Source organism: Pipistrellus hanaki, assembly GCF_964339955.1.
Source record: "Pipistrellus hanaki genome assembly, chromosome: 3".
Lineage (NCBI taxonomy): Eukaryota > Metazoa > Chordata > Mammalia > Chiroptera > Vespertilionidae > Pipistrellus > Pipistrellus hanaki.
Genome location: NC_140505.1, coordinates 152,194,056 through 152,219,613, shown reverse-complemented (window position 1 = coordinate 152,219,613; position 25,558 = coordinate 152,194,056). Strand labels below are relative to the sequence as shown.

The 25,558-nt window shown below is 35.0% G+C and overlaps 1 protein-coding gene across 1 annotated transcript in view; it reads right to left on the bottom strand.

Annotated features, from left to right (window-relative positions):
• Positions 1–25,558, bottom strand: part of CPNE8 (copine 8) — a 181,491-nt gene that overhangs the window by 73,397 nt on the left and 82,536 nt on the right. Inside the window, exons 7-10 of the mRNA XM_084877878.1 lie at positions 21,783–21,846; positions 15,201–15,304; positions 8,738–8,842; positions 6,079–6,120 (exon numbers count right to left, since the gene is read on the bottom strand). Coding sequence (XP_084734004.1) covers positions 6,079–6,120; positions 8,738–8,842; positions 15,201–15,304; positions 21,783–21,846 — 315 coding nt within the window. The remainder of the gene's footprint in view (positions 1–6,078; positions 6,121–8,737; positions 8,843–15,200; positions 15,305–21,782; positions 21,847–25,558) is intronic.

Genomic DNA, 25,558 nt, shown 5'->3' with positions numbered 1-25,558 from the left:
TTTAAAAAGTTTGAGGACCCCTGCTTTAGTACATAATAAATGCTCAATAGCAATTTTTTACAAAAGTGATAAAAATATATATATATATATTACTTAAGCCCTAGCCAGTTTAGCTCAGTGGCTAGAGTGTCAGCCCGTGGACCAAAGGCCAGGTTCATTTCCAGTCAAGGGCACATACCTAGGTTGCAGGCTCCTCCCCCGCCCAGGCCCTGACCAGAACTTGTGCAGGAGACAACCAATCGATGTGTTCCTCTCATATTGATGTTTCTCTCTGTCTTTCCCTCTCTCCCTAAAAATCAATGAAAAAATATACTTGGGTGAGGATTAACAAAAACATTACTTAAAAATTTAATAGGTGGAAGAAAAAATAGTATGTCAGTAAGTAACATATACATTATTAAATTCCATTTATTAACATTTTTTAAGTATAAAAGAAGTGATAGGTAGTGGAACAAGGAAAGCAGCCCAATTTTGTCTACTGAATATGCTTTTAGGACACAGAGTTAACTGCAAGCAAATCGAGGGATATTGTTAGGAAAGGATTAATTAGAATAAGTGAAGACATTTATAATAAATTTTAAAATATAAAAGGTTTGCACATGCTCCTCCTGAATGAGTTATCATGTCTTAGACAACTTAAAAGTAATCACTTATTTCATACCATGAAGATGCATAATCACAGGAACAAAACATCAAATGCATTTATCAAATGTTATCTTCAAATGTAACTAAAAGCTGATAGCATCCATACACATTTCACAGATAAATGAGGTTTGCCCTTATAATAAGTATCACTCTTTAAAATGACTAGATTCGATAAAATACAAAGTGATAATAGACATCAGAAGCAGTTCACTGGCTGAGCCCTTCCTTCAATTCATCATTTTCTGGGAGACAGTACTCCACTTGGTGGCCCATTTACAATCAGTCCCGCATTAAAGTCCCATGGTTTTAATGCAGAGTTGTTCCACTAATGCTCCCTGAATTTTAATTGAAGCTACACAAAGCCAGCTGAAGCAACTTCAATCAAGGGAAGCTTTTTAAGGATACCTCCACTGATTGCTTTGTAACCAAGACTAGTCAGTTTCTCAGCACTTCAGGTTGTCAATTGTTAAAATGAGATTTGAATATTCATTTTTGCACATTCCTTGAAGAAATGGTGGGGACAATGGGGATGATTTAAGCAAAGTGGTCTAACTTGTGGAAAATTAAGTACATTTACACTGGTTATTCATATCAAGGTCAAGTAATGCCTCTGCACTCTAAGCCATTGTTAACTGTTGAAATAATAAAAATGACTACATTTCTTCGATTCTAGAGGAACTCAAGGCAAGGAACCTAACTTCACCTCAACTGGCTATTTGCTTAACATCATTACCACATTTTAGTAGGCCTCATAGATACACGACACGTTTGCTTTAGAAATAACTTCAAGTCGATGAATTGAGTCAAACACACCATCAGAATTATGACTCAAGATCACATCACTTCTGAAGGTCTGTGAATATCATCACCTGAAGTACCTAGCTAGTAAAAGGAAATGTGATTGTAAGCAAGTAACACTGTCAAGCATTTTCCACTTGAATCTTTGAATAAAATATTCTCTCTAGATGAAAGACCACATTATTTCTTGGTTTCTTATGGTTACATTAATACACAAAAAATATAGACATTTGAACAGTTTTTCCATGTTTTATAAAGGGACAATTCTAAACTTCTGTTACATGCTGGGAAAACATTTTATCTGATATGTAATTACTGAGGATGTAGACTGTATTAAAGTCTACATGATGTTGTCCAACATGGTAGCCACCAACCATATGTTGATATAGGTTGGTTACTTAAAATGCAGTTACTCTGAATTGGGATGTGCTATAAGCATTAAAATACATAGCAGATTTCAAAACTTAGTATAAAAAGTGTAAACATTTCTTGCCCTGCTGGTGTGGCTCAGTGATTGAGTATCAACCCCTGAACTAAGAGGTCACCTGTTTGATTCCAGGTCAGGGCACATGCCCAGGTTGCTGGCTAGATTCCTGATGAGGGGCGTGTAGGAAGCGGCCAATCAATGTTTCTATCTCTCTATTCTTTTCCCTTCCTCTATCTCTCAAATCAATAAAATAAAATATTTTTAAAATGTAAAATGTATCAATAATTTTTATATTGATCCTACATTAAAATAATATTTTAAACATATAGGATTAAATAAAATATATCATTACATTAATTTCACTGGTGTACTTTTACTTTTTAATATTGCCACGAGAAAATTTGAAATGACTTATGTGACTCACCTCACATTTCTATTGGAAAATGCTGGTCTATACTGTTAAAAAAAAAATCCACTGAACAAATCTTTTTTAAAAAAAGTGATATGTGCACAGGATTTTTGACAAATATTAAAAGTGACAGGGAAAAAAACATAAAGAATAGGAAACAATCTGCTGATAATTATATTCATTATGAAATATAATGGTTATCATATATTCACTCTGACTTAAGAGAAGAACTTGGGAAATTATGTCAGATAAACAATAATAAATGGAAAAGTAATAATAACCCTGTGCTATTAAATCACACAGAACCACAAGCCAGAATATCAACTTGTATAACAGTCTATACAGTGACTATGACTATTATTACTGCATTATAAAACTAATATATGGATTTTAGGTTTTATACATAATTTTTATTGGAGACTAATATGCTTTTTTAATTTCATACATATTATTTAGTTAAAAGAGTTTTCAAGATTTAATCATGATTTTAATTTTTCCTTTTCTATTTCTCCCACAAACTAATAATTTTACTAACTTTGAAAAATGCTACTTTAATGCACATGAATTATATTATGTACTGAAATTTTTCATACAAAATGTAAAGCTATATTTTGGATTAAAAAAAGATAATTTTACCCCAACATCGAGAAGCTATTAACACTTGTAAAACACAAAACCTTCCTCTAAATATTCTACTAATCATAAATCATTTCCAAGAAATGTTTAAAGTATCCCTAACAACCTCTCCATCCTAATTTCACTCCCATTGCTACCAATAAGTCTTTAACTCCCCAGATTTCTTTTGAATGTGCTGTTATGGGTGGTATGTAGAAGTGAAATTTAAAAATTAACCAACACTATATCCACCAATGCCAATCTTTCCCCAAAGAGTTGATTATATAATGACAACATGAGTTTACAACATAAATCTAAATATTTAACTTGTTTCTAAATCCATGTCTCGAAAAGTAAATCATTTTTGTTGAAAAACTTTTTCCCAATATAAACATATTCTTTTAAGTACATTTCATAAATGACCTTTTTCTCTATTTTTTCCCTATCTCTCTTTCACTTGTTCTTGATCTCATTTTAGCTGTCATTCTCATAATCTAACCTTTCTTAAATAGCCCTTGGATTCCTTTAATCACCACATTATCAATTACCAAAGAATCATAGGGTAAGACCAATGTCCAGGTTGAAGGCTTTTATTTAAGTGCCAGAATTTTTAACTATAATGTTATAGAAATATATAGTATATTAATTATGAGTACACCACTGGAAGCATACTGGAGAGTTCAGGTCTTGGCTCCACCATTTACTAGCTATGTGATTTTGGCCTATTGCTTCTTTGCCTTGGTTTCTTCACCTATAAAATGGTATTGATATAGGGTGGGAAGGGCAAAAGTAGCTTTACAGTTGTGAGTAAGTGAAACAGAGTTTATACTTGTATTATTATTTATTAATTATTGTAAACCTACTTTTATCCCACCCTTTATAGTATTTATCTCTTATTATGAAAATTAAATGGGAAATAAAATAAAAAATGCTTAAAGAAATCTGGTACATTAGAAATAAGTCAATAAGTCATATCCTGTAGAGAAACGCTCCAAATTCTAATAGCAAAACAAAAGATAACTGAATTTCAAGGTAATTCTAATTTTCAAAGCTATTTTAAAATGTTGTGGCTCAGACAGGCTAAAGACAACAGGAGAGTAATAAAAACACACCCTTCAAAGCAAGGCAATAAAATATCTACAATTTGCGAATTTGGATTGAATTGTCATGGATACAAAATAAATCTGAATTGATACCCCTAGTTTATAAGTTATTAAATTAAAATTTCCCAAAAAATACTAGGAAAAGGCCACAGCTTTTGCCCATTCTCAATTAAAATGTATATATTCTATTATAAAACTTTATATGACGTACCCTATATTTATATCATCTGGATATGTGATAAAAGGCAGAATGCCTACTTTACTCAGATTGGCATGTTACTCAGATTGGCATTGTTTCTTTTTCTATTTATTCTGAGGAGCAAAACTCATTTTCTCAGTGAATAAGGTTTAGTGAAGCAATCAGGCATCAGTCCCTAGAGAAAAACATTAGGTTATCTTGTGAGGTTTCTTCAGAATGCAAGTAGAATTTGTGTAAAGAAACTCTAAATAAACAAATAATTAAATAAGTATTCTGACAGAAATGCAAAGACCAGTGATACAGCATTGATCATCTCTAAGTATAAATGTCAAAAAATGTTAGGCCACTTTAGCACAATCATGTTTGGGTTATAATTTGAAGCCTAAAATCACTGAGTCTTATATAAACTGTTTGGTAATTGCTACCATGTGGAGTATAATCTCTACCTCTCTCTCCATCCTCCCGTATCACGCCTTAGAAAGGAGAAAATAACAATTGGGTTAAACTCTGTTTCGCTTACTCACAGCCTAATGCACCATATGTGTGAGTGTATGTGTAAATGGCACTTCCATGCTTGCATGAGGTGCTCCAATTAGGCATTTTCCCACCCAAGCAGCAGAAAGGTAAGGGGAGGTGTCCTCTCAGGACAGGCCAATCTTTTTTTATCCAGTCTGTTCCTATATTTAATAGGAGTGTTCAGGTATCCAGACCCTGAGAGCTTGGGTGCTGGCTTGCATACAATGTGGAGAGAAAGCCCTTAGATCTTGAGCTTTAACCTCATGCTTTAGCTCCATTTACCAGTCACCTCAGGGCTGGATTTTAGGGCATGTAGCCAAATAAAATCAAATGCCCTTTGTTTTCCAATTTGTCATTCTCCTTGGCCAACCTATGTTTACTTCCTGGAACCACCTGGAGAGACCATTATCTAGGCCAGTGTTTCCCAAACTTCTCTCATGATGAGAATCACCTGGTGGAGTTGTTAAAACACAGATTCCTGAATCCCAACTAAGAAGTGCTAAACTAGAATTTTTGAGAACATATAGGTAAAATTGCATACCTAACTTAGTGCTCTGTATATAAAATCTGTCTTAGAGCACTAGTTAAGTATACAATTTTACCTATATGTTCCCAAAAATTCTAGTTTAGCACTTCTTAGTTGGGATTCAGGAATCTGTGGTTTAACAACTCCACCAGGTGATTCTCATCATGAGAGAAGTTTGGGAAACACTGATCTAGGCCAATGCAAGATTTGAGCATTTCTGACTACCTTGGCTTTAACATCATCTAAAAACACCTCAAAATCAACCCCATTTAAAACAATAGTAACAGTGAGACAATATTTAAGAAGAAAGGAAAAAAGTAGTACATTCTCGCCATTTTCTCCCCTCTATTCTCTCTTTTTTAGTCTTTAACGTCTGCTGTGATATGCAGAGGGAGCCCGTAATTGCAGAACTCTGAACAACTATTTTTACTTGCAATTATCAGATCTAATGCTTGCATTTCACTTTGTTGTTTGTTGTGAGAGGTATGTCTGTTTTGGAGGGAAAGGGGTGAAGACTCAGGTGTGTTCTCAGGAGTGATATGGGATATAATGATTATAGGAATCTTCAGAGAGATTGTGAGATACAAAAATAAAATGATATCTGTAAGTTGGACACCCTGAGAAATCATCTAATCCAAATTTACTACATTACTGGAAATGAGAAAGACCACTATTTTAATCTCTAAGGTAAAGAAAATACACTCATTCTTAAAATCACATATAAACACATCAGTAATATTTGAAAAGAGGACAAAATTAAATGCAAAAACATAATCATTTCAATATACTTATTTCATATTAAGTGTCAGAAGCAAGAATAAAAAAGAGACAATGTCTTACCTCCCATCTCGTTCCCAGTCATATACCTCTACTTTGATTGTTCTGTCCATGAGAAAAACATACACATAAAGTTACTTAGTAAGATCAAAATGATATATAAACCAAAGAACTTATGTCCTTACTAGAGGCCCGATGCACAAAATTCATGCACAAGGGTGTGTGTGTCCTCAGCCCAGCCTGCACCCTCTCCAATCTGGGACCCCTTGAGGGATGTCCGACTCTCAGTTTAGGACTGATCCTGGTAGAATAGGGCCTAAACTGGCAGTCAGACATCCTTCTCACAATCCAGGACTGCTGGCTCCCAACTGCTAACTTGCATGCCTGCCTGATTGCCAGTAACTGCTTCTCTCTGCCAGGCTGATCACCCCCTAACAACTTTCCTGCCAGCCTGATTGATGCCTAATTGTTCCACTGCCAGTCTGATTGCCCCTAACTGCCCTCCCCTGCCAGCCATCTTATGTCCAGATGAGGGCAGCCATTTTTGGCCATATGGGGGCAGCCATTTTGTGTGTTGGAGTGATGGCCAATTTGCATATTACTCTTTTATTTGATAGGATAGAGGCCTGATGCACAGGTGGGGGTTCCCTTAGGGCATGGGGTGGCCTGGGTGAGAAGCCTGTGGTGGTTTGCAGGCCAGTGACACCCCCCAACAACCCAAGAGGGTCCCTGGTATATGGGATTTATTTATCTTTCATAATTGAAACTTTGTAGCCTTGAGCAGAGACTAGGGCAGGCCAGGGTGGGTGGGAAGCTTGGCTTCCTCCATTGCTGGGGACAACCCAAGCCTCCTTCTGGCTCCAGCTCCATAGCTGCCATATTTGTTGGGTTAATTTGCATACTCACTCCTGATTGGCTGGTAGGTATGGCTTGGAGGTACAGTCAATTTTCATGTTTCTCTTTTATTAGATAGGATATGCACAGCCCATGGACATGGGCCATAGGATAGTGAAGACGTGGGGGGAATAGGGACTTGGAGGATAGGGAGTTAAGGGGAGTAAATGGGAGACATCTGTAATACTATCAACAACATAAAATATACATCAAAAATAAAATAAATGAACTGTAGTTTTTAGAGTCAAAATAGTGTATGCCTGGAGACTTTACACAGTAATTTGAATTTGTATTTGATAATTTTATTGCTAAATTCAATTTATATCTTAGCTGAGGTTTCTAAAATCTGCATTGACTCTGTAAAGGAAGCAGGGAAAGTATATGGGAGAGATGTCAAGTGTGACAGAGCTCCTTCTTCAACAGGGAGGCATTCAGCTGCACCTCTGCTTTTGAAAACACTGTATCAGAACAGGATTTCTCATCAGAACATAGACTAGGATCCCAGGAAGGGTTTGTAAAAACACTGTTGGACCTCATCCCCAGAGTTCCTGGGTCAGTAAACCTGGGTTAGGGCCTGACAATCTGAATTTCTATGAGGTTCATAGATTTCTATGAGAATCTGAATTTCTATGAAAAGGTATGAGAAGCACCTTTTTAGAAAAAGGATAACCAGTTAATTAAATTATAATCCAATTAAATTAATAAAATAAGCCAAATGTCATGATACATTTTAAAATAAAAGTAATGACATATTGGTAATCAATAGTTCCTTTTATAATATTAGTTAACAGAATAAATTCCCAGTTTCCTAATATACAAGTAAGGAGATAAATAAAATCAAGAGACTGAGCTTTTACTTTCTATTTATTTGCTTTTCTTTTGTAGTGAATAGGGTTATAACTTTCCAATCAATGTTATTTAAAAATAAATCTATGATATTAAGAAATGTTTAGGTATATTGTGGAAAGATCTTCAGGGTCATCACACCCACCTACTAGATCTATAGGTTCAGCAACTATGAGAACAGTGCTGCAAATAAAAGTTTCTGGAGTTTTTTAGGGTTGATAATATATCTAGTCATAGTATTATCCTATTTAATAAAAGAGTGATACGCAAATTGACCATCACTCCAACACACAAGATGGACACAAGATGTCCACCACAAGATGGTCAGCAGGGAAGGGCAGCTGGGGAGGACCCAGGTCTGAAGGGGAGGGCAGTTAGGGACAATCAGGCTGGCAGGGGAGCAGTTAGGCATTGATTAGGCTGGCAGGGGAGTGGTTAGGGGTGATCAGAATGGCAGGCAGAAGCGGTTAGGGGCAATCAGGAAGGCAGGAAGGCAAGCAGTTGGAAGCCAGCAGTCCTGGGTTGTGAGAGGGATGTCCTTTGAGGGGTCCCAGATTGAAGAGGGTGCAGGCTGGGCTGAGGGACACACCCTCTTCATGCACAAATTTCATGTACCGGCACTCTAGTATCTCATATATTCACTTACTCCAGCCTAGAAAGACAATACCAAATGAAAGCCTTGAGGCAGTGAAAATTGTGGGATGACTTTTGAATAGTAATATGTTAAAACTTAAACTAATATTCAATATCTTTTTAGCGCTTTCCTCATTTTTCTTCTTGGAATTACAGTCAGTTCAACCAATTTTAGCTTACCAAATTACCCCTCTTCACCAAAACATAAATAAATTATTCATTCTTTTGTGCATACACAGTTACATCAGTAAAGAAGCTACTTTAATATTTTTTAATCGACTTAGGATTATTGAATACAAAATCTATAGTAAATAATCAAAGCTCTCAGAAAAGTTGTCATTTATTTTACCTGTCATAATCGCCATTACATAATGCTCGGACTGAGATCTTGAATGCTTGCCATACAGGATTTAGAGTATTTTTGACAACTTCTGTCTTATGACAAATTGTAAAACTGTAAAAAAAGAATTTTCAGTTATTTCTGTGATTCAATTACGTATCATTTTAGTAGTCATTCTTCTCTCTCTTTTGGTGCAGAATAAATGTTGCCATTCCATTTCTTGCTACTATATCATTTAATAAGAAGGGATTTGTGGTTTTAAAACTTTAAAGATTAGCTCACTATAATATAAAGCAATAAGATTTTGAATTAAGTCTACTACAAATGATATTCTTCTAAAGTTGCTTTGTAAACAATCTCTAAATATTGTGATGACATATTAATACAGGGAACAATATCCACAGGTCACGGAAAATATGACAGTTATCAAGAAAAGCTGTTTTGCTGGAATATTGAGGAGAAAAATCTGATTGGAATGGGTTTGAGAAAGAGAAGAGGAACTGAGGCAGAGTCTATAAACATTTTTGAGGCGTTCAGCTTTAAAGAGAAATTGGGGGAAAGATTAGTCAAGTGAAATGTTTTGTTTTTAGTTTTGCTTGTTTGTTGGTTGGTTTGTTGCTTTTTAATTTTTTTTTTTTTTTCAAGTAGGAGGCAACCACAGCAAGCTTGTGAGCTAAAAGAAACTACCTAGAAGAGAGGAACCAATCTGTGAAGCATGAGGGAAAGGGGAGAAAGGCTGGAGCAATGTGCTTTAGGTGATGCATGTGGATCCAGGGCATCGGTGGAGGACTTGCCCTTGGGAGCACTGACAGTCCTTCTTCAGGAACTTTCGGGAAGCCACAGCATCACAGCACAGGGTAGATGCTATGATGCGATGATGAGGAAGATCTCCAGTTGCTCCCATTTTCTTATGATACAAGAAGTATGATTATCAGCAAAGAAGGAAGAGGGCAGAGTGCCCAAGTGTCTGGGAGAGAGGAAAAGTTGATGGTTTGAGGAAAAAGAGTAGGACTTTCTTACAGAGCCCAAGGGCCTATTTAAAATTAACATCATCAGCCTGGCCTGCCTGGCTCAGTGTTTGAGAGGTACATTGCAGGGATTTATTATGAGAGGAAGGGAGAGGGAGAAAGAGACAGAAACATCAATGATGAGAGAAATATCATTGATTGTCTGCCTCCTGCACACCCTTTAACCTATGAACCTGATTGATTCTTGATCAGGGCACATGCCCAGGTTGCGGGCTATATCACCAGTAGAGGGTGTGCAGGAGGCAGCCTATCAATGATCCCCTCTCATCATTGGTGTTTCTAACTCTCTCTCCCTCTCTCCTCTCCTCTGAAGTCAATATAAATATATTTTAATAAAATTAAATTAAATTAACATGAATTTTAGGAAGATCACTCCATATGTGGTTCCTTCTTTATCTAGACTGAAAACTTCTGTATTTCTGAAGAATTCCTTGAAGGAAGATAACTCAAGAATATACATGGAGGAGAATCCATGGAGCCTTAAACTCAGTTTTCTGTGTTGTTTCCACCAAACTATGCAATTTGTAGACATTAATAGAGTCCTGTAAATGTTCTTGCCTGATATGAATTATGCAGCAGTTCATGAACTATAAAATATTTAAAATATCCTTAGTTAGGATAATACATAAACCCAGTGCTCACCAATCCTTTAGTCATGAAGTATTCTAATGACAGGATTCTCTCTAACAGTCATGAACATAAGAACATGTGCCCTTAACCCTCACAAGAAAATAATATATTTTGAAAAGCCTTTGAGTCTATCTTCTTCCTTTCGGGAAAGAAGGTTTGTTTATATTGAAACATCAAATAGAAATATAATATCAACAAGTATTCAGGATGAGAATTATGGTATATAATGCCATCACTTTCCTGGTAGTATCCTCACCCGTCTAAAGAAACTCATGCTTCTTACTAAATTGAAAGAGCTCTATGGTCAATGCTCTAAAAAATGACTCACTTAAGCAATTTAGGAACCACTGGGGACAAAGCTATTAAAGAGAAGACTCAGAAAGATGCCAAGATATCTAAAGCACAGAGAAGAAAAGAAAATAGGATCAGAGAGAGATAGGCAAACAAACAAACAAACAAATTAAAAAAAGGGACTCGAGAAAAATAAAAGTACACAAAATGGTTAAGAAACATTCTTAGGGACAAAAATTACATATATTGTTTTGTTTTAGAAAAAGGCACCTGCCTTTCTTCTTAATACAATACATTCTTAAAGATCTACAAAGGGGCCTTGCCTGCTCTTCTTCTATTGTATCACATTCTACTATGTATTAAGTCTTTGGTATGGTGACAGATTAGATAGATAAATAGATAGAGAGATGATAGATGATAGATAGATAGATAGACAGACAGACAGACAGACAGATAGATAGATAGATAGATACAATAGATAGATGATAGATGGATGGATAGATAGATAGATAGATAGATAGATAGATAGATAGATAGCAACTGACTATCTTTCCACCCAAATGCTCAAAAATCTACTGACTTCTTTTTGGCTTCTTAAGATTAAATCAAAACTTCTGTTATAGCCCTAATATCACCAGCCATAATAAATACTTTGACACTTGAAACTTCTTTTAAGATAGTGTTCATCTTCTTAGTGAGGTATGCATGAGCCACATAGTCATCTCTCTTTGATTAATCATTTTCAGTTGTAATACATGAGATGTGATACAGACAGCAAAATCTCACCAGAAATTCCAGTGCTGGTGTCACTAATGAAAATTCTGACAGGAGTCTGATGTAACTCTTTCTCACATTCAGGAGTATCTATATATATCTAAGGCTAATGTGCTAAGTGTCCAACTGTCAAGGTAATGACGTCATATAGCAATGCCTGGCTTCCCCTCCCTAGAGACTAGTCACCTTACAGTTTCTTCATCCCAGGAACACGACTTGCTTTATAGCCAGGTGGAGACATTTAACACTGGTAACCAAATGTCTATGAAGTGTTTTCATGTGCCTCATCTCATTTGGTCCTCAGAGAAGTTGTGGAGTAGGTAGATAGGAGACTCAGTGGAATCCTATTTTCTTTTCATTAGCCAGAAAACAGAGATTTAGGAAGCTTAGAAACTTAACCCAAGTGAAAAGAAATAGGAAATAGTGGAACTTGAAAATAACCTCAGGTTTTCTCACTGCACAGAATATAGTCAAACGTGGCTATAGTAAAATATTTTACCCTTTGTTCTCCCTGTATTATCTACAATAATAATCTGCTTTGTGTTTATATTTATTGCTGTGTTGCTGATAATTACCTGAGAGAGAAGTTGGGGTGCTTCACTGGGTTGGAGAAGGTTTAGCTAAATCAGAAAGCAGGTCTAATTATGCAAGTTTACCTGTATCTGTAAAGCTCTCACTGTTGCTATTTGCATACGTATTTCTACCTGTAATTGTCGATCATGAATTTGGTTGACACTTCTATTATAGAGAAAGGGCGAATAGCGATATTAAAATATTTCTTCTAATTAATTTTCTTTCAGTGTGCACAAATCTGTGCACAGGGTCACTAGCTGTTTTATAAATATAAAGTGTATGGTTATCTTATAAATAGCATTATAAGAAAAAATATATTAAATAATCTGTATTAAAGTACTTTAAATGATGCCATTTATAAAAAAAAAAAAGTAGCTATTCCAAAGGAAAATTATTATCTAATTATAAATACAAGTCAAGTTACCAAATTTAATGTGAAAGATGTGAAAGCAGAAAAGAAAAATTTATAATCACATATTATTAAGGTTTTTATTAATGTTTCTGGTTGAAATTAAGTTTTATTCTTTCCTATAAAATGAGCCTTAAACACATTAGGCAACAGGCAATTTTTGAAATAGCTCCATAGTCAAATGAATCCTAAAAATAAGACTAAAATCTTTACAGTCAAAAATAGAGACAGCCGGTTTGGCTCAGTGGATAGTGCTGGCCTTTGGACTGAAGGGTCCCAGATTCCATTTCTATCTGGGGCACATGCCTGGGTCACCAATTCTATCTCCTATTGTGGGCATGCAGGAGGCAACAACCAATGATTTTCTCTCATCATTAATCTTTCTGTCTCTCTTTGCCTCTCCTTTACCCCCTGAAATCAATAATATATAATTATACATATATGTGTGTGTGTATACACACATATATACATATGTATATGTGTATATATGTATATATACAATATATATATATATATATATTAGAAGCTTATAAATAAAAAGTGAGAAATGCATATTTACTCATTTAAAACAAAACATATATATTAATGTACTAATAAATATGTCTCATTACATATACTTGGATCTAGCTGGTGAATTAGTTTTATGTGTGTAAATATAGGGTGTCCCAAAACATGTATATACACTTTAATAGCTGATAGCTCAATTTTGAAAATTAAATGCATTTTAATAAGCTTTGCCTTTATAGTTATTCAAAGTATGTGTGTACATTTTTTGGACACCTATATATGTGGGAAATATTCTGAAATGAGATTTATCAAATTTTAGTAATAGTTGTTTTTTAAATAATTTGAGATATTTTTATTAGTTGTATGCACTTTGATTCTTTAATATTGAGATTTCGTTTAATGACTAAGTTATCACTCAGACAAGCATAATAAATTCCTGCCATGCAACTCACACCAGTAGCATTAAATGTGTGATAGATTAAAATGTATAACTAATCTTTATCAATAAAGAAAACTAGAAGAATAAAAATAGAAAATTCAAGAAGCAAGTAATTAGATAAGAAGAAACAAAAGAACATTGTGATTCAAAAAAATTTGAGTTCATTCTTTAATTTTTCTCTATCTTCAAAATGACTGGTAAATATGATTATTTTCTTTATTGTCCAATATTTTTCACATAGATAAAAACAGTGTTCAAATGCAAATGTTACTCTGACATCCTAAACACCAAAACAGAAAAGAAGTATGCAAAATTTAATAATATGATGCCATGATAGCCCAAAAGTGCCCAGTATCTGATCCAAAAAAAATCCCACAATAAGAAAAGCATCATTTCCTACTGGTCAATGTATTCATTTTAAATAACAAACTTTGAATTTTTATATAACATTTTGTATATTTATTACATAGCATTGACATTATATAACTAGAGGCCCAGTGCACAAAATTTGTGCACTTGGGGGACTCCCTCAGCCTGGATTACGAGAGGGTGCAGGCCAAACTGAGGGACCCACTAGTGCATGATAGGGGCCGGGGAGTTGGCTAGCCAGGGAGGGACTGTCAGAGGGCTTCAGGGCATGTCCGGCCCATCTTGCTCACTCCTGATCAGTCAGACCCCAGAAGCAAGCTAACCAACTGGTCAAAGTGTCTTCCCCCTGGTGGTCAGTGCATATCATGGCGAGTGGTTGAGCAGCCTTAGTAATTAGCATATTATGCTTTGATTGGTTGAATGGACAAACTGGAGTACTGGACACTTAGCATATTAGGCTTTTATTATATAGGATTATATTTATAAGTTTAGCACTATTGACAGGTATTGTGTTGTTGTTGTTTTTCATTCCAGTCCCTTAATTTTTCTCAAATTATGTTTTCTCTTTAGCTAATATTTTACTATGCATAATTAAGAAAAACAATATAAAAACACCTTACTAGAAAATAACAACAGCAGCAAACATTTAAATTATTCATATGTTATAGGCAAGCTTCTAAATTTTTTTTTTTTTTTGCATAGTAACCCATGTAATACTCCCAATAACCCTATGAGGTAGATGTGATTATTAGTCCATTTACAGATGAGAAGACTGAGTTTCACATGGCTTAAAAAAACTTGCCTATGGTCCCAGAGCTATTAACTCATGATTTAAACCACAGCAACAAAAAGTTAGCCCATAATTTTAACTGCTGAACTTTCCCACAAATACTGACATTACAATATGAATCAAAGAAAACAACAAAATGTATTTAGTGGTAGAGTCATATGTATTACACTCTATAACCAGTGTTTACATTTTCAAACCAAATAGAAACCAATCTATAATGACTGCAAAAAATATTCAAATTACTGGAATGTAATAGAAAGTTTTATTGAATGTTAGATATTATTAAAAAATAACAACCCTGTAGTATAAAAAAACAACAACAACCCATAAAGTCAATTTCATTCTCTAAGAAAATAAAGTTCATAACAAGTCGCATCCTCTGTCTAGAAAAATATAATTCTTCCATACTATTAAAACAACATTATAACTTTATAAAAAGTAAAGAGGAAATGTTTCCATGAAGCTGAAAATCATTCATTTTAAATATCAAACAGAACATATGAAATGCTTAGAAAGTGATACAGTTATTGAGATGGAAAATCACATCAATTTTTAAAATAAAAATATTGTACTCTGTTTATCAATTTAATGAGCTTCTCTGAGATAAATAATTCAAATAGCATCCTTATTTTAGTGTTAAAATGCATAAAATATAAATCTACCTGCCATCTTCATTACTTCGATAAAACACAAGAAAAGGATCTGATTTTCCAAAGAAGTCCTTCTTGTCCAACTTGTTAGCACAAAATTGCATCAGAACAGCATCCTGAAAACAAAATAAATATAATAGCTCCAAATCTGGATTACAAATAACCAGAAACTCCAGATCATAAATAAGAGTTGAGAAGAAAATAAATTTGAAATTTTCATGCAAATGGCCAAGTGTGTGAGAATCCCAGACAACATATAATTGTTTTAAAAGACCATGAGACTAAAAACTTGACTTTGTGTTTGTTATAGTCACAAAACTATAACTTTAAAACCTATAACAATTTTCCTCTGAAAAGTGACATTATGCTAGGTACCTCTAGGTATCCAATATCATAATATAACTCTTCATTCATATCTCTGTTATTCAAGAATACATTTTTAGAACATAAGCATGTTTTAAATTCCTGAGTAAATATCTACTAAGTATCATGTATTGGATGTTAAGATGTATTAGATGATTAGATGAGGAACAAGATAGATCCAGACGCTGACCACATAGTTTACTATCTGGAAAGGGGAAAAGTTTTTTTTCTTAATTATGCAGAGTGCTCCAAAATATCTCAATAACTACATTTTAAAATAATTTACATTGCATTGGACTTCAAGAAAAACAAAGCACCATCATTTTCATTTGTAATTTAAATTAAACATGTAGCATTTTAATCAACAGGCCAAGCCAATCATTTTTATCAAGCATTCATAATCTACATGATTTAGCTTAAAGTAAAACAAACTGGGGTGTAATAAACCATTATTCAATTAGGTAGTGTAAGCTTTTTAATGAAGTAGAAAATATGTAGCTATTTTAAGAATAAAATTACTGTTTTGGTTTGTTTTCTTTTTTTAACTGAAAGGAAATGCTAACAATTTTAGAAAGAGGTGGAGGGCCAAAGTAATTCAGATTAAATCAAAAGGTTATAATTTCAAATCCTATTTGATGAAAATGTTAACAATGACTAAAAAGGCACTTTCTTATTCACCACTTATTTGCAGAATCCAGCAATACTGATAAAGCATCTACCTAAATTCTCATTATTTCCTTTCGGTAATTCCGGAACACTATACCAGAGAAACCATACTCTCTGTTTATCATTCATTCACTGATATACTTACTTAACAAACATTTCTCAAGCAACACTCAGAGAAGTTTATAGGTCTAGATTTCTCATTTTCCAAAGTGTCGATGGAGTGTCATTTTACTTTGTTGTTTAGAATAGAGGTGATATCTTCTACCAGAGGAATACTCATATTAAAGCAGGCATTATGCTTCTAAGCAGGTGTAGTTAAAATATATATTTCAAAGAAAATTACAAGGGAAACACAGGCAAGGACAATGGGAACATCATTAATAACTCAACCTCCTCCACCATGATCACTTTTCAAATCTAAGGTTTAAAGTTTAAAAATTGATATACCATCCATTAAGGAAGTAGTGAGAGAATCTTCTGGATGATCAAACTATAAAGTCAAATTGAGAAGAAAGGGCTGGGGTTTTGTTTTGTTTTGAGTTATTTGTTTCGAATGCCCTTTCATCTTCCTATATATTACAAGCCCTTGGGTGAGAGTAGTTTTCTAATAACATAGGACGAGGACATTGTTCTTGCCACAGAAAAATAAATAGCCCTTTGCAGATATTTTCCCAAAGCACCTGAATCAAAACACAAACTCCCAAAATGCATTCTGATATACTTGAAATGCATTAATAGATCAATAAAATGTGTATATTTCAAACTGCTTGTGAATTAAGCTTCAAAGAGATCAAGTATGGTTAAAAAATAAATTTTCACATCATCATTGGTGAATGTAATATCAAGCTGTAATTTTTCAAATTATATTCCTTAAGGCTTACTAAATGAATAACCAATCCAAAAGAAAGATTTCTCTCAATGTATCAAATTATATTAATTTAGAAAAAATATATTTTGCTATTATTCAGGTTAATAACATATCAGGGATTTCATCTGTAACAAGCACAAAAGGTATCTAATTTATAAGGAAAAACTCCAAGCATTTACTTATTTTCAGAAATATACAGGCATCATTGTAAAGGTATTGTGTGTGTGTGTTTTTTTTTAATCTCTTATGCTTAAAGAATTTTCAAACTTTTCTTCAATACTCCACACCAGTACAACAAACTTTTTATTGAATAAATCTACTTGAGTATTTCACAGGCATTTCTAACTTGCTTCTCTTATAATTTTCCCAGCTCAGTTAGTGGTTCATCATTCACCCAAGTGATTTAAGAAGTTATTCTCCATTTCTCCCTTTTCCTTACCCTTTACATGTCTCTTCACCAAGTTGTAACCTTCTGAGTCTAAGACTTTCCTCAAATTTTCGCTTCAGCTACCCTGGCACCACTCTAGTCCAAGCCCACCTCCTCTCTCACCTGGACTCGTACAGTGTGGCATTGATTCCTCTCTCCCTTTTCCTCTCTTGGATCTATCCAATCCATTCTCCATTTAGCAGACATGTTCTTAAAACGTGAAAGAAATAATTCTGTACGTAACAAAAATGCCTCCCAGCTTTCTCCTGTATGTCAGATAAACAGACTCTTAAAATGGTCTATAAAGCTGAACACCAGCCCTAACCAGTTTAGCTCAGTGGATAGAGCATCAGCCTGCCAACTAAAGGGTCTTGAAATCAAGAGCATGTACCTAGGTTGCAGGCTTCATCACCGGTCATGGTTGGGGATCATGCAGGAGGCAACTAATCTATGTTTCTTTCACATCGATATTTCTCTCTCCGTGTCTCCTCCTCCCTTCCACTCTCCCTAAAAATCAATGGAAAAAGTATCCTCAGGTGAGGATTAACTAACTGAATGAATGAATGAATGAATGAATGAAGCTGAACACCAAATGGGCTCTGAGTTGCCTTTTCCACCTTCATCTGGCAAAGTTTTACCTCAAACATTCCCCACTCCTAAGCCCTTGTCACCAAACACCAGACACCCTCCTTTCTCTCCTTAGGATCTTATGCAAGCTGTGCACACTTCAGGAATTCTTACTATGCGGCTAGCAAACAATTCCTCGGGGCTTAACTTACATGTCATCGGTTCACAGAGGCCCACATGACATCCTCCCTCTTATAAGTTAGATTTTCCTTTGTCTTTTCATAATATACTTGATCACTTAGTAAACATTATGACATATTTACCTGCACAGTCATCTGCATTTCACACAAGCTGTGTTCCTTAAAGACAAGGACCAAGGTTGTTTGTTGTGTGTTTTTCTCCCCATTGTATTCCAAGCTTCCATTTCTGAGACTAGCACGTGTGTACAATATTGTTGAATCATTCAATCAGAATAAAAATTATTTTTTTGTGGATAATTTCAAGTTACTTGTAAGCTATGGTTTACAGATTACTCAAATGATGCTTTTGTTTTCCCTGCAGAAGAGCCATCTGGGGGAGGTGTTAAGAATATCAGCATTTTGCCCTAGCTGGTTTGGTTCAGTGGATAAAGTGTTGGCCTGTGGACTGAAGGGTCCTGGGTTTGATTCCAGTCAAGGGCACATGCTCGGATTGCTGGCCTGATCCCCAGGAGGGAGCATGCAAGAGGCAGCTATCAATAATCCTCAGCATTGATGTTTTTCTCTCTCTCCCTCTTCCTTCCTCTCTGAAATCAATAAAACTATATGAAAAAAATATTATAAAAAAAGAATATCAGCATTTTACCACTTTGCTATAAGTCCGAAACTAATATAGAATAATATTGAATATAAACTGTAATTGAAAAACTGAAAAAAATTAAGAATATCAGAATTTTCCAAATAAATAAATTAAAGCTCCAAGAACATAACCTCACTTATCTATGAAAGAGATAAGACTCAAATTCAGGTGTCCTGACTCCTAAGCTTATTCTCAAGTTAATGACAGATGATGTGTTTTTTTTTTTAAAAGTCAATTCATACAGTGTGAAATGTGAACTAAAATATTTCATTCAAAATTCTAAATATTTTTAAAGTACCCAATAAGGTGAATTTTAAAGGCATTGGTCTCTTCTGAAGTAACTATAAACATTTCTTTGAATATATTTGTTCTTTCTATTCTATGAGCAGAGTAATGAAATGATATTTCAAGATTTATACATATTAATAATGATGTTGATTACCAATAAGGCCATACATAGCTAACAATCAGTACACAGAATATATGTAAGATGAAATTAGATCAATATTTTAAACTTTTTAAAAAACATTTTTATTGATTTCAGAAAGGAAGAGGGAGAGACAGATAGAAACATCAATGATAAGAGAGAATCATTGATCAGCTGCCTACTGCATGTACCACACTGGGGATTGAGCCCACAACCCAGGCATGTGCCCTGACTGGGAATGAACTGTGATCTCCCAGTTCCTAGATCAATGCTCAACCACTGAGCAACACCTGCCAGGCTAGATCAATATTTTAAAAAATATTTTTTAAATATCAGATCTATAATTTTTAATAATGAGAAATATGTTTACTTATTGAAAGATAATTGCAGATGTTCTTTAAAAACTTTATAGAAAGTGATAAAAATGCTCTAGATTGCTAAATAACAGATTCACTTCATTTACATGGAAGCTTTAGAAGATTTTCCTGTTTTCCAAGCAAAACCATAGAATTGAAAGAGGAAGAAATAAAAGATGCAGCCTGGCCATATGTAATATATGCCTCGGTATCTTGATTTTCTTTAGAAATAGATGAATAATAATGTGTTCACTGGCATATTCATACAAAATCACCTCAATATCAGATTTTGACAAAATAACATGTTAATGTCACTGTAAAGAACAAGTATCTTATTAACCCGGAACTTCTTTTTCTCTTTCTTCCGTCATTTATACAAAAGTCATTATCATCATACACATAAAGAAATTCAGAGACAAGAAGTATAACACATGATTAGATGATATCATTAAAAGAAATCATTGTGCCAGTTTAACTTAAAAATAGGTTGGGTATTATTTCTGTATTTAAATAACTGCAATTGTTTGTAAGGTATTTTAGTATACATAAAATGCTTCCATATACATTATATTTTCAGATTTAATGATATAGTAGTCAATTTTCAGAGATGAGAAAAATTTTAAAAAACACTCTTGTTACCTGTTCAAATGTTTGGCTCCCTCCTCAGTGCCCCCACCACCCCTTGCAAATATGAAAAGTGAAACTCAGAGCAATCAAGTGACTTAATAAGCCAAAATACAAATCACTGGCAAAACCAAACCGGGTTCAGTCAGATGGCCTTTTACAGCATTATTATACTGTGAATACTTTCTAGCATTTTACACATGAGAGGACTGAAACCGGGGTGGCTGTGACCTGCCCAGGGAATAAAGACAAAGAATAAGGGGAAAGAATAGGAAGACTCCATCTGAAAGCATTTCTAACTGCTTAAATTCTAATATTCTCGTTTAATGATCTCCACAAGCCTCTTGTTATACTCTCCTTCTGTTACTTTACTATCCCAGCCCCCAGAGTCCCAAAGGTGCATAGTTAATTGACATGCTCAGTTTCTAGCAGCTGCAGGCAAGAAATGTGAGGTTTTTCTGACCATATTGCTTTAATAGACATACTTATGTTTATAAAGCCATAGTGGTTATCTTAAAACACACACACACACACACACACACACACACACACACACACACACACACAAAACCTCTGGGGATTAGAGTGAAAAATTCTGATACTAATTAATAGTTATCTGCATAAAAACTACAGCCAATATCAAAGTATTACATTTTGGTACTTTTGGGAGCTTCTGTTCATAAAATCATGAAGCAAACACTGTAAATTAAGAGTACTGAAACATAATTTCTTTCCCCCAACAAATAACAATTCCCAGGGACCCACTGGGCCACTCTGCACAGACAGCACTGGCTTCTGATTCAGAGCCATCCTTACTTCCAGTGCGGAGTGTCATGCTCTCAGCTCATCTTAACAATGAAATCACTGAACATGAGTCAATGGCTGTATCAGCAAATCATGACTAAAAATAGCAGCTTTCTAAAAATACTGACTATGCACTTGTTCCTAGTTGGAGTGGTAGTTGGTCCTTCCTTCAAATGTGGACTTACCAAGCTAACGAAAGATGGGACTGCATATATTCTGAATTAATTCAATTAGAAATAGGGAAACACAGGTATGTCCCACAAAAGGGACAAGGTCAAACGACTAGAAATATTCCTTCAAAGTCACACATAAATCTTCAAAATTTTCGCAAGAACTGAACTGATTGGTACACCTGACAATTCCTTATAGTAATGCCCCTCCCAAATGATAATGACATTGGGTTTTATTTGGAAATGTTCTATTCCAAAAAAAGATCATTAAACTAACTGATTATTCTTTTGGGACTACAGAATAGAGTTTCTCTGGTTAAAGTACTAAGTGTCTAAAGTGATATTTAATGAGTTATGAATTAATTTAACAATACTTTCAATTAAATTTGCTACAATTATTCAAGTTAATCATTTATGTAGATTTTCAGAACTATTATTTAAAGTTAGTGTTGGTACCACAATTTAAACCAAAGGAATTTACTTACCCTGCAACAGTTTAATTCCTCTGCTGTAAGTATGATAGTACCACATTTCTTCCCTGGAATTCCTCTAAAAAAGCAAAAATGTATTTATATGCATTAATATTTTATATTTACAATATTTTAAACTTAATATTTGTACGACCAAATAAAGAGAATATTACTAATAGGTAGGCTCATTACTAACAAAATATATTCCCAGTTCCAGCATTGAGTTTATCCTACATATACACACATCCTGATGAAGCTAAATTTTGATAGCATGCAACATGTCAGTTCTCTGCACAAGAATCTTCAGTCAGGATCTTCCCTTTTCTCCAGGTCTTTATGACTAAGAGATCGATTAATTTATCCTTGTACATTTGTTCTTACTATATTACAATCAGCATTTCTCAGTTAATTTTTCTAATCCAACTGTACCTTCTTTTTCTTCTTTTCTGCATGGAAATCACAAAGTTTATATATTTTTTGGCATTATGGCAAATTAAACACCTTAACTGAACAACCAACTGGAAATACTTTGAAATGCTGATTACAATTTGCAAAAATTTTTCTAATGGCTTTGATAACCAGGCAAGAAAGTAAGAACCAATCAGAAGTAGAAACAAGAAAGACGAACCCTGGTGAGTTTGATCTTGGGCTTGTTTTTTAACGGCTGCATAGGGCATAAAGATAAAAGACACACACCCCCCCCCCAAAAAAAAAAAAAAAAAAAAACAGGAGGGGGCGGGAAGGGAAGAAGGGAGATCACAAGATGAGAAATTCAATATATGGCCAGCTCACAGTATAAAGCTTCCCTCACAATGACTATAGTGACTGATTGATTGTAGCATTTATTGGATATAAACAACCCCTTTGTACAAAATAAAGCCCTGCCTGAAAACCTGGTGATCAATAAAAGAGAAAAATATGTCTCTTAGTAATTCAGACCTTAGCCAGGCTTGCTGCCTTAATTTCTACTACCTAGATGGTCATAAAAGCTTCTAATAAAAAATTCAGTAAATGTAAGTGATCACAAGTGCCTGGTAAAAGGAAAACCTCTCTGAAAGAGTTTGACTTAAAACTACATTTCAAAATAATCTCACATTCAGCATTAAATATATATTTACAAAATACCAAAAGGAAAAATGTACCATGTGTTAGAAAGGTATGTAATAAGAAAAGAGCACCATTGTTTAATAATTAGTCACCTTACTAACTATAGATAAGAGGTTTTCTGACAGACCCTGGGAAACTGGAGGAGGAAACGAGGCTGTAAAAAGATAAGATGCCTCCATAGTCAATTACTCAGGAAAGAAATACATTTTGAGAATAAACCAAGTTGAGGGCACGCTTTGATTTGGTGGCTGTGCCCAGACCTTGACCAGGAGTTTCTCTCAGGAATGTGGACTATTCTCTGGTCCAAGGGTTGGGCTGAGCTATCTGTAACATCACACAAGATTATCCACCTTGTTACCAGACTTTGAGCTCCTGAAGGCCTGACCCTCCCGTTTTCCATGTTACATTTGCAGCTCACAGGTGCACGAAGCTAACTTTTCCCTCCTGTGTATGCAATCAGCCAATTGGCAAGTGGGGGGGGGGGGGGAGGGGGGTGCGGGGGTCAGAGTAGAATTTCCACGGTGACCAACTGCTCTCACCATACTGCTGGAATTGGAATAAATGCTCAGATATGATTCAATCCTGTATCTGTTTAATTTGGCTCAAGTAGTGACAGACAGTTAAATATTTCTAGAAATAGTTACTGTGTCACAACAAAAGATTCAATTAATTAGGAGATATGATATCAATACTGTATGCATCTATAGTTATAGCTCCAAAATATATACAAAAAGAACTTATTGTACTATGAAACAAAAAGTATGCCATCATGTGGAGCAATTTTAACCTGGCAAACTATTGTACCTTGGCCAGTGATCCAGGCTACCACCACCAGTGCTAAGTCATGTTTATGTCATGTACCCCGACACGATGCAATAAGAAGGCACTTCACCTTTGTGTCCTTCCCCTCCAAACCCATAACCCCAATCTAACCATGGGGAAAAACACCTGACAATCCCAAACTGGGGGACATTCTCAGAATTGGGGGACATTCTCAGAAACTAATACTTCTTAAAACTGGCAAGGTCATCAAAAACAAGGAAAGTCTGAGAAACTCTCAAAAAACAGAAGCTACTGGGAGACAGGATTACTAAATGCAGTAAGATATCCTGAGCTGAATTCTGAAACAGAAAAAGGACATTCATGGAAATACAAGTGAAATGTAAATAAAGTCTGGAGCTCAGTTAATTCTAATGTATCAATGTTTGTTTCCTAGGTGTGAAAAATGAACCAGATTAATATAAGATATTAATGTTAGTGGAAACTGGATGAAGAATATACGGGAACTCTCTGCACCATCTTTGTAACTTTTCTGTGAATCTAAAGCAATTCTAAAATATAAAGTTTATATTTAAAACATTGTAAAGCAAGAAAAGACAATGACAGGCTAAAGAAGTATTCCAGGTTAAAAGAGACTAAAATCAGGACAACTAAATTCAATGTGTTACTCTTTTTTTTTTTTTTTAATATATTTTATTGATTTTTTTACAGAGAGAAAGGGAGAGAGGTAGAGAGCTTGAAACGTCCATCAGAGAGAAACATCGACCAGCTGCCTCTTGCACACACCCCACCGGGGATGTGCCCGCAACCAAGGTACATGCCCCTGACGGGAATCGAACCCGGGACCTTTCAGTCCACAGACCGACGCTCTACCACTGAGCCAAACCAGTTTCGGCTCAATGTGTTACTCTTGATTAAACTTTAGATTGGGGGGAAATAGCTTTAGGACATTAATGGAATCACTGTTGAAATTTGAATACGGAGTGTGGATTAGATAATATGACTGTACCATTGTAAAGTTTCCTGGTTTTGATAATTGTATTGTACATTGGCTATGTAAGAGAGCATCCTTATATGAAATACACACATGGGCATTTAAAGGAAACGGGGAACTGTAATTTTAACTTACTCTGAGATGGTTCTGAAAAAACAACAAAACCTAAAATATTAGAGGAAGAGATGAGGGATGGAGATGGGGGAGAAAATGATAAAGCCCATAAAACAAAGTTAATATCTGTTCAAAGTAAACATTCTAGGTAAAGATCATCAGAAGTTTCTGATACAACTCTAGTAAATTTTCTGTACAATTGAAATTATATCAAAGTAGAAAGTTATCCCCAAAAAATCAATTTTGAAAAGTTTCCCACACTCGTTTTTACTGTGATATTTTGTGACATATATAAAAAATAATATAGCCAAAACCAGTTTGACTCAGTGGATAAAGCGTCAACCTGCGGACTGAAAGGTTCCAGGTTCAATTCTGGTCCAGGGCATGTACCTTGGTTGCGGGCACATCCCCAGTAGGGAGTGTGTAAGAAGCAGCTGATTGATGATTTTCTCTTATTGATATTTCTAACTCTCTATCCCTCTCTCTTCCTCTCTGTAAAAAAAATAAATAAATAAAAATCAATAAAATACATTTTAAAAAATAATAGAACTCAAGCCCAAAACAGTTAAAGGTTTATCTCAAGAGAATTATTAGAGACTAGAGGTCTGGTGCATGAAATTTGGGCATATGGTGTGTGTGTGGGGGTGGGGGGGAAGGGAGGTCCCCCTCAGCCAAGCCTGCACCCACTCCAATCCAGGATCCCTCTCACAATCTTGGATCGCTGGCTCCTAATCGCTCACCTGCCTGCCTACCTGATCGCCCCTAACTGCCCACTCCCTGCCTGCCTGATCACCCC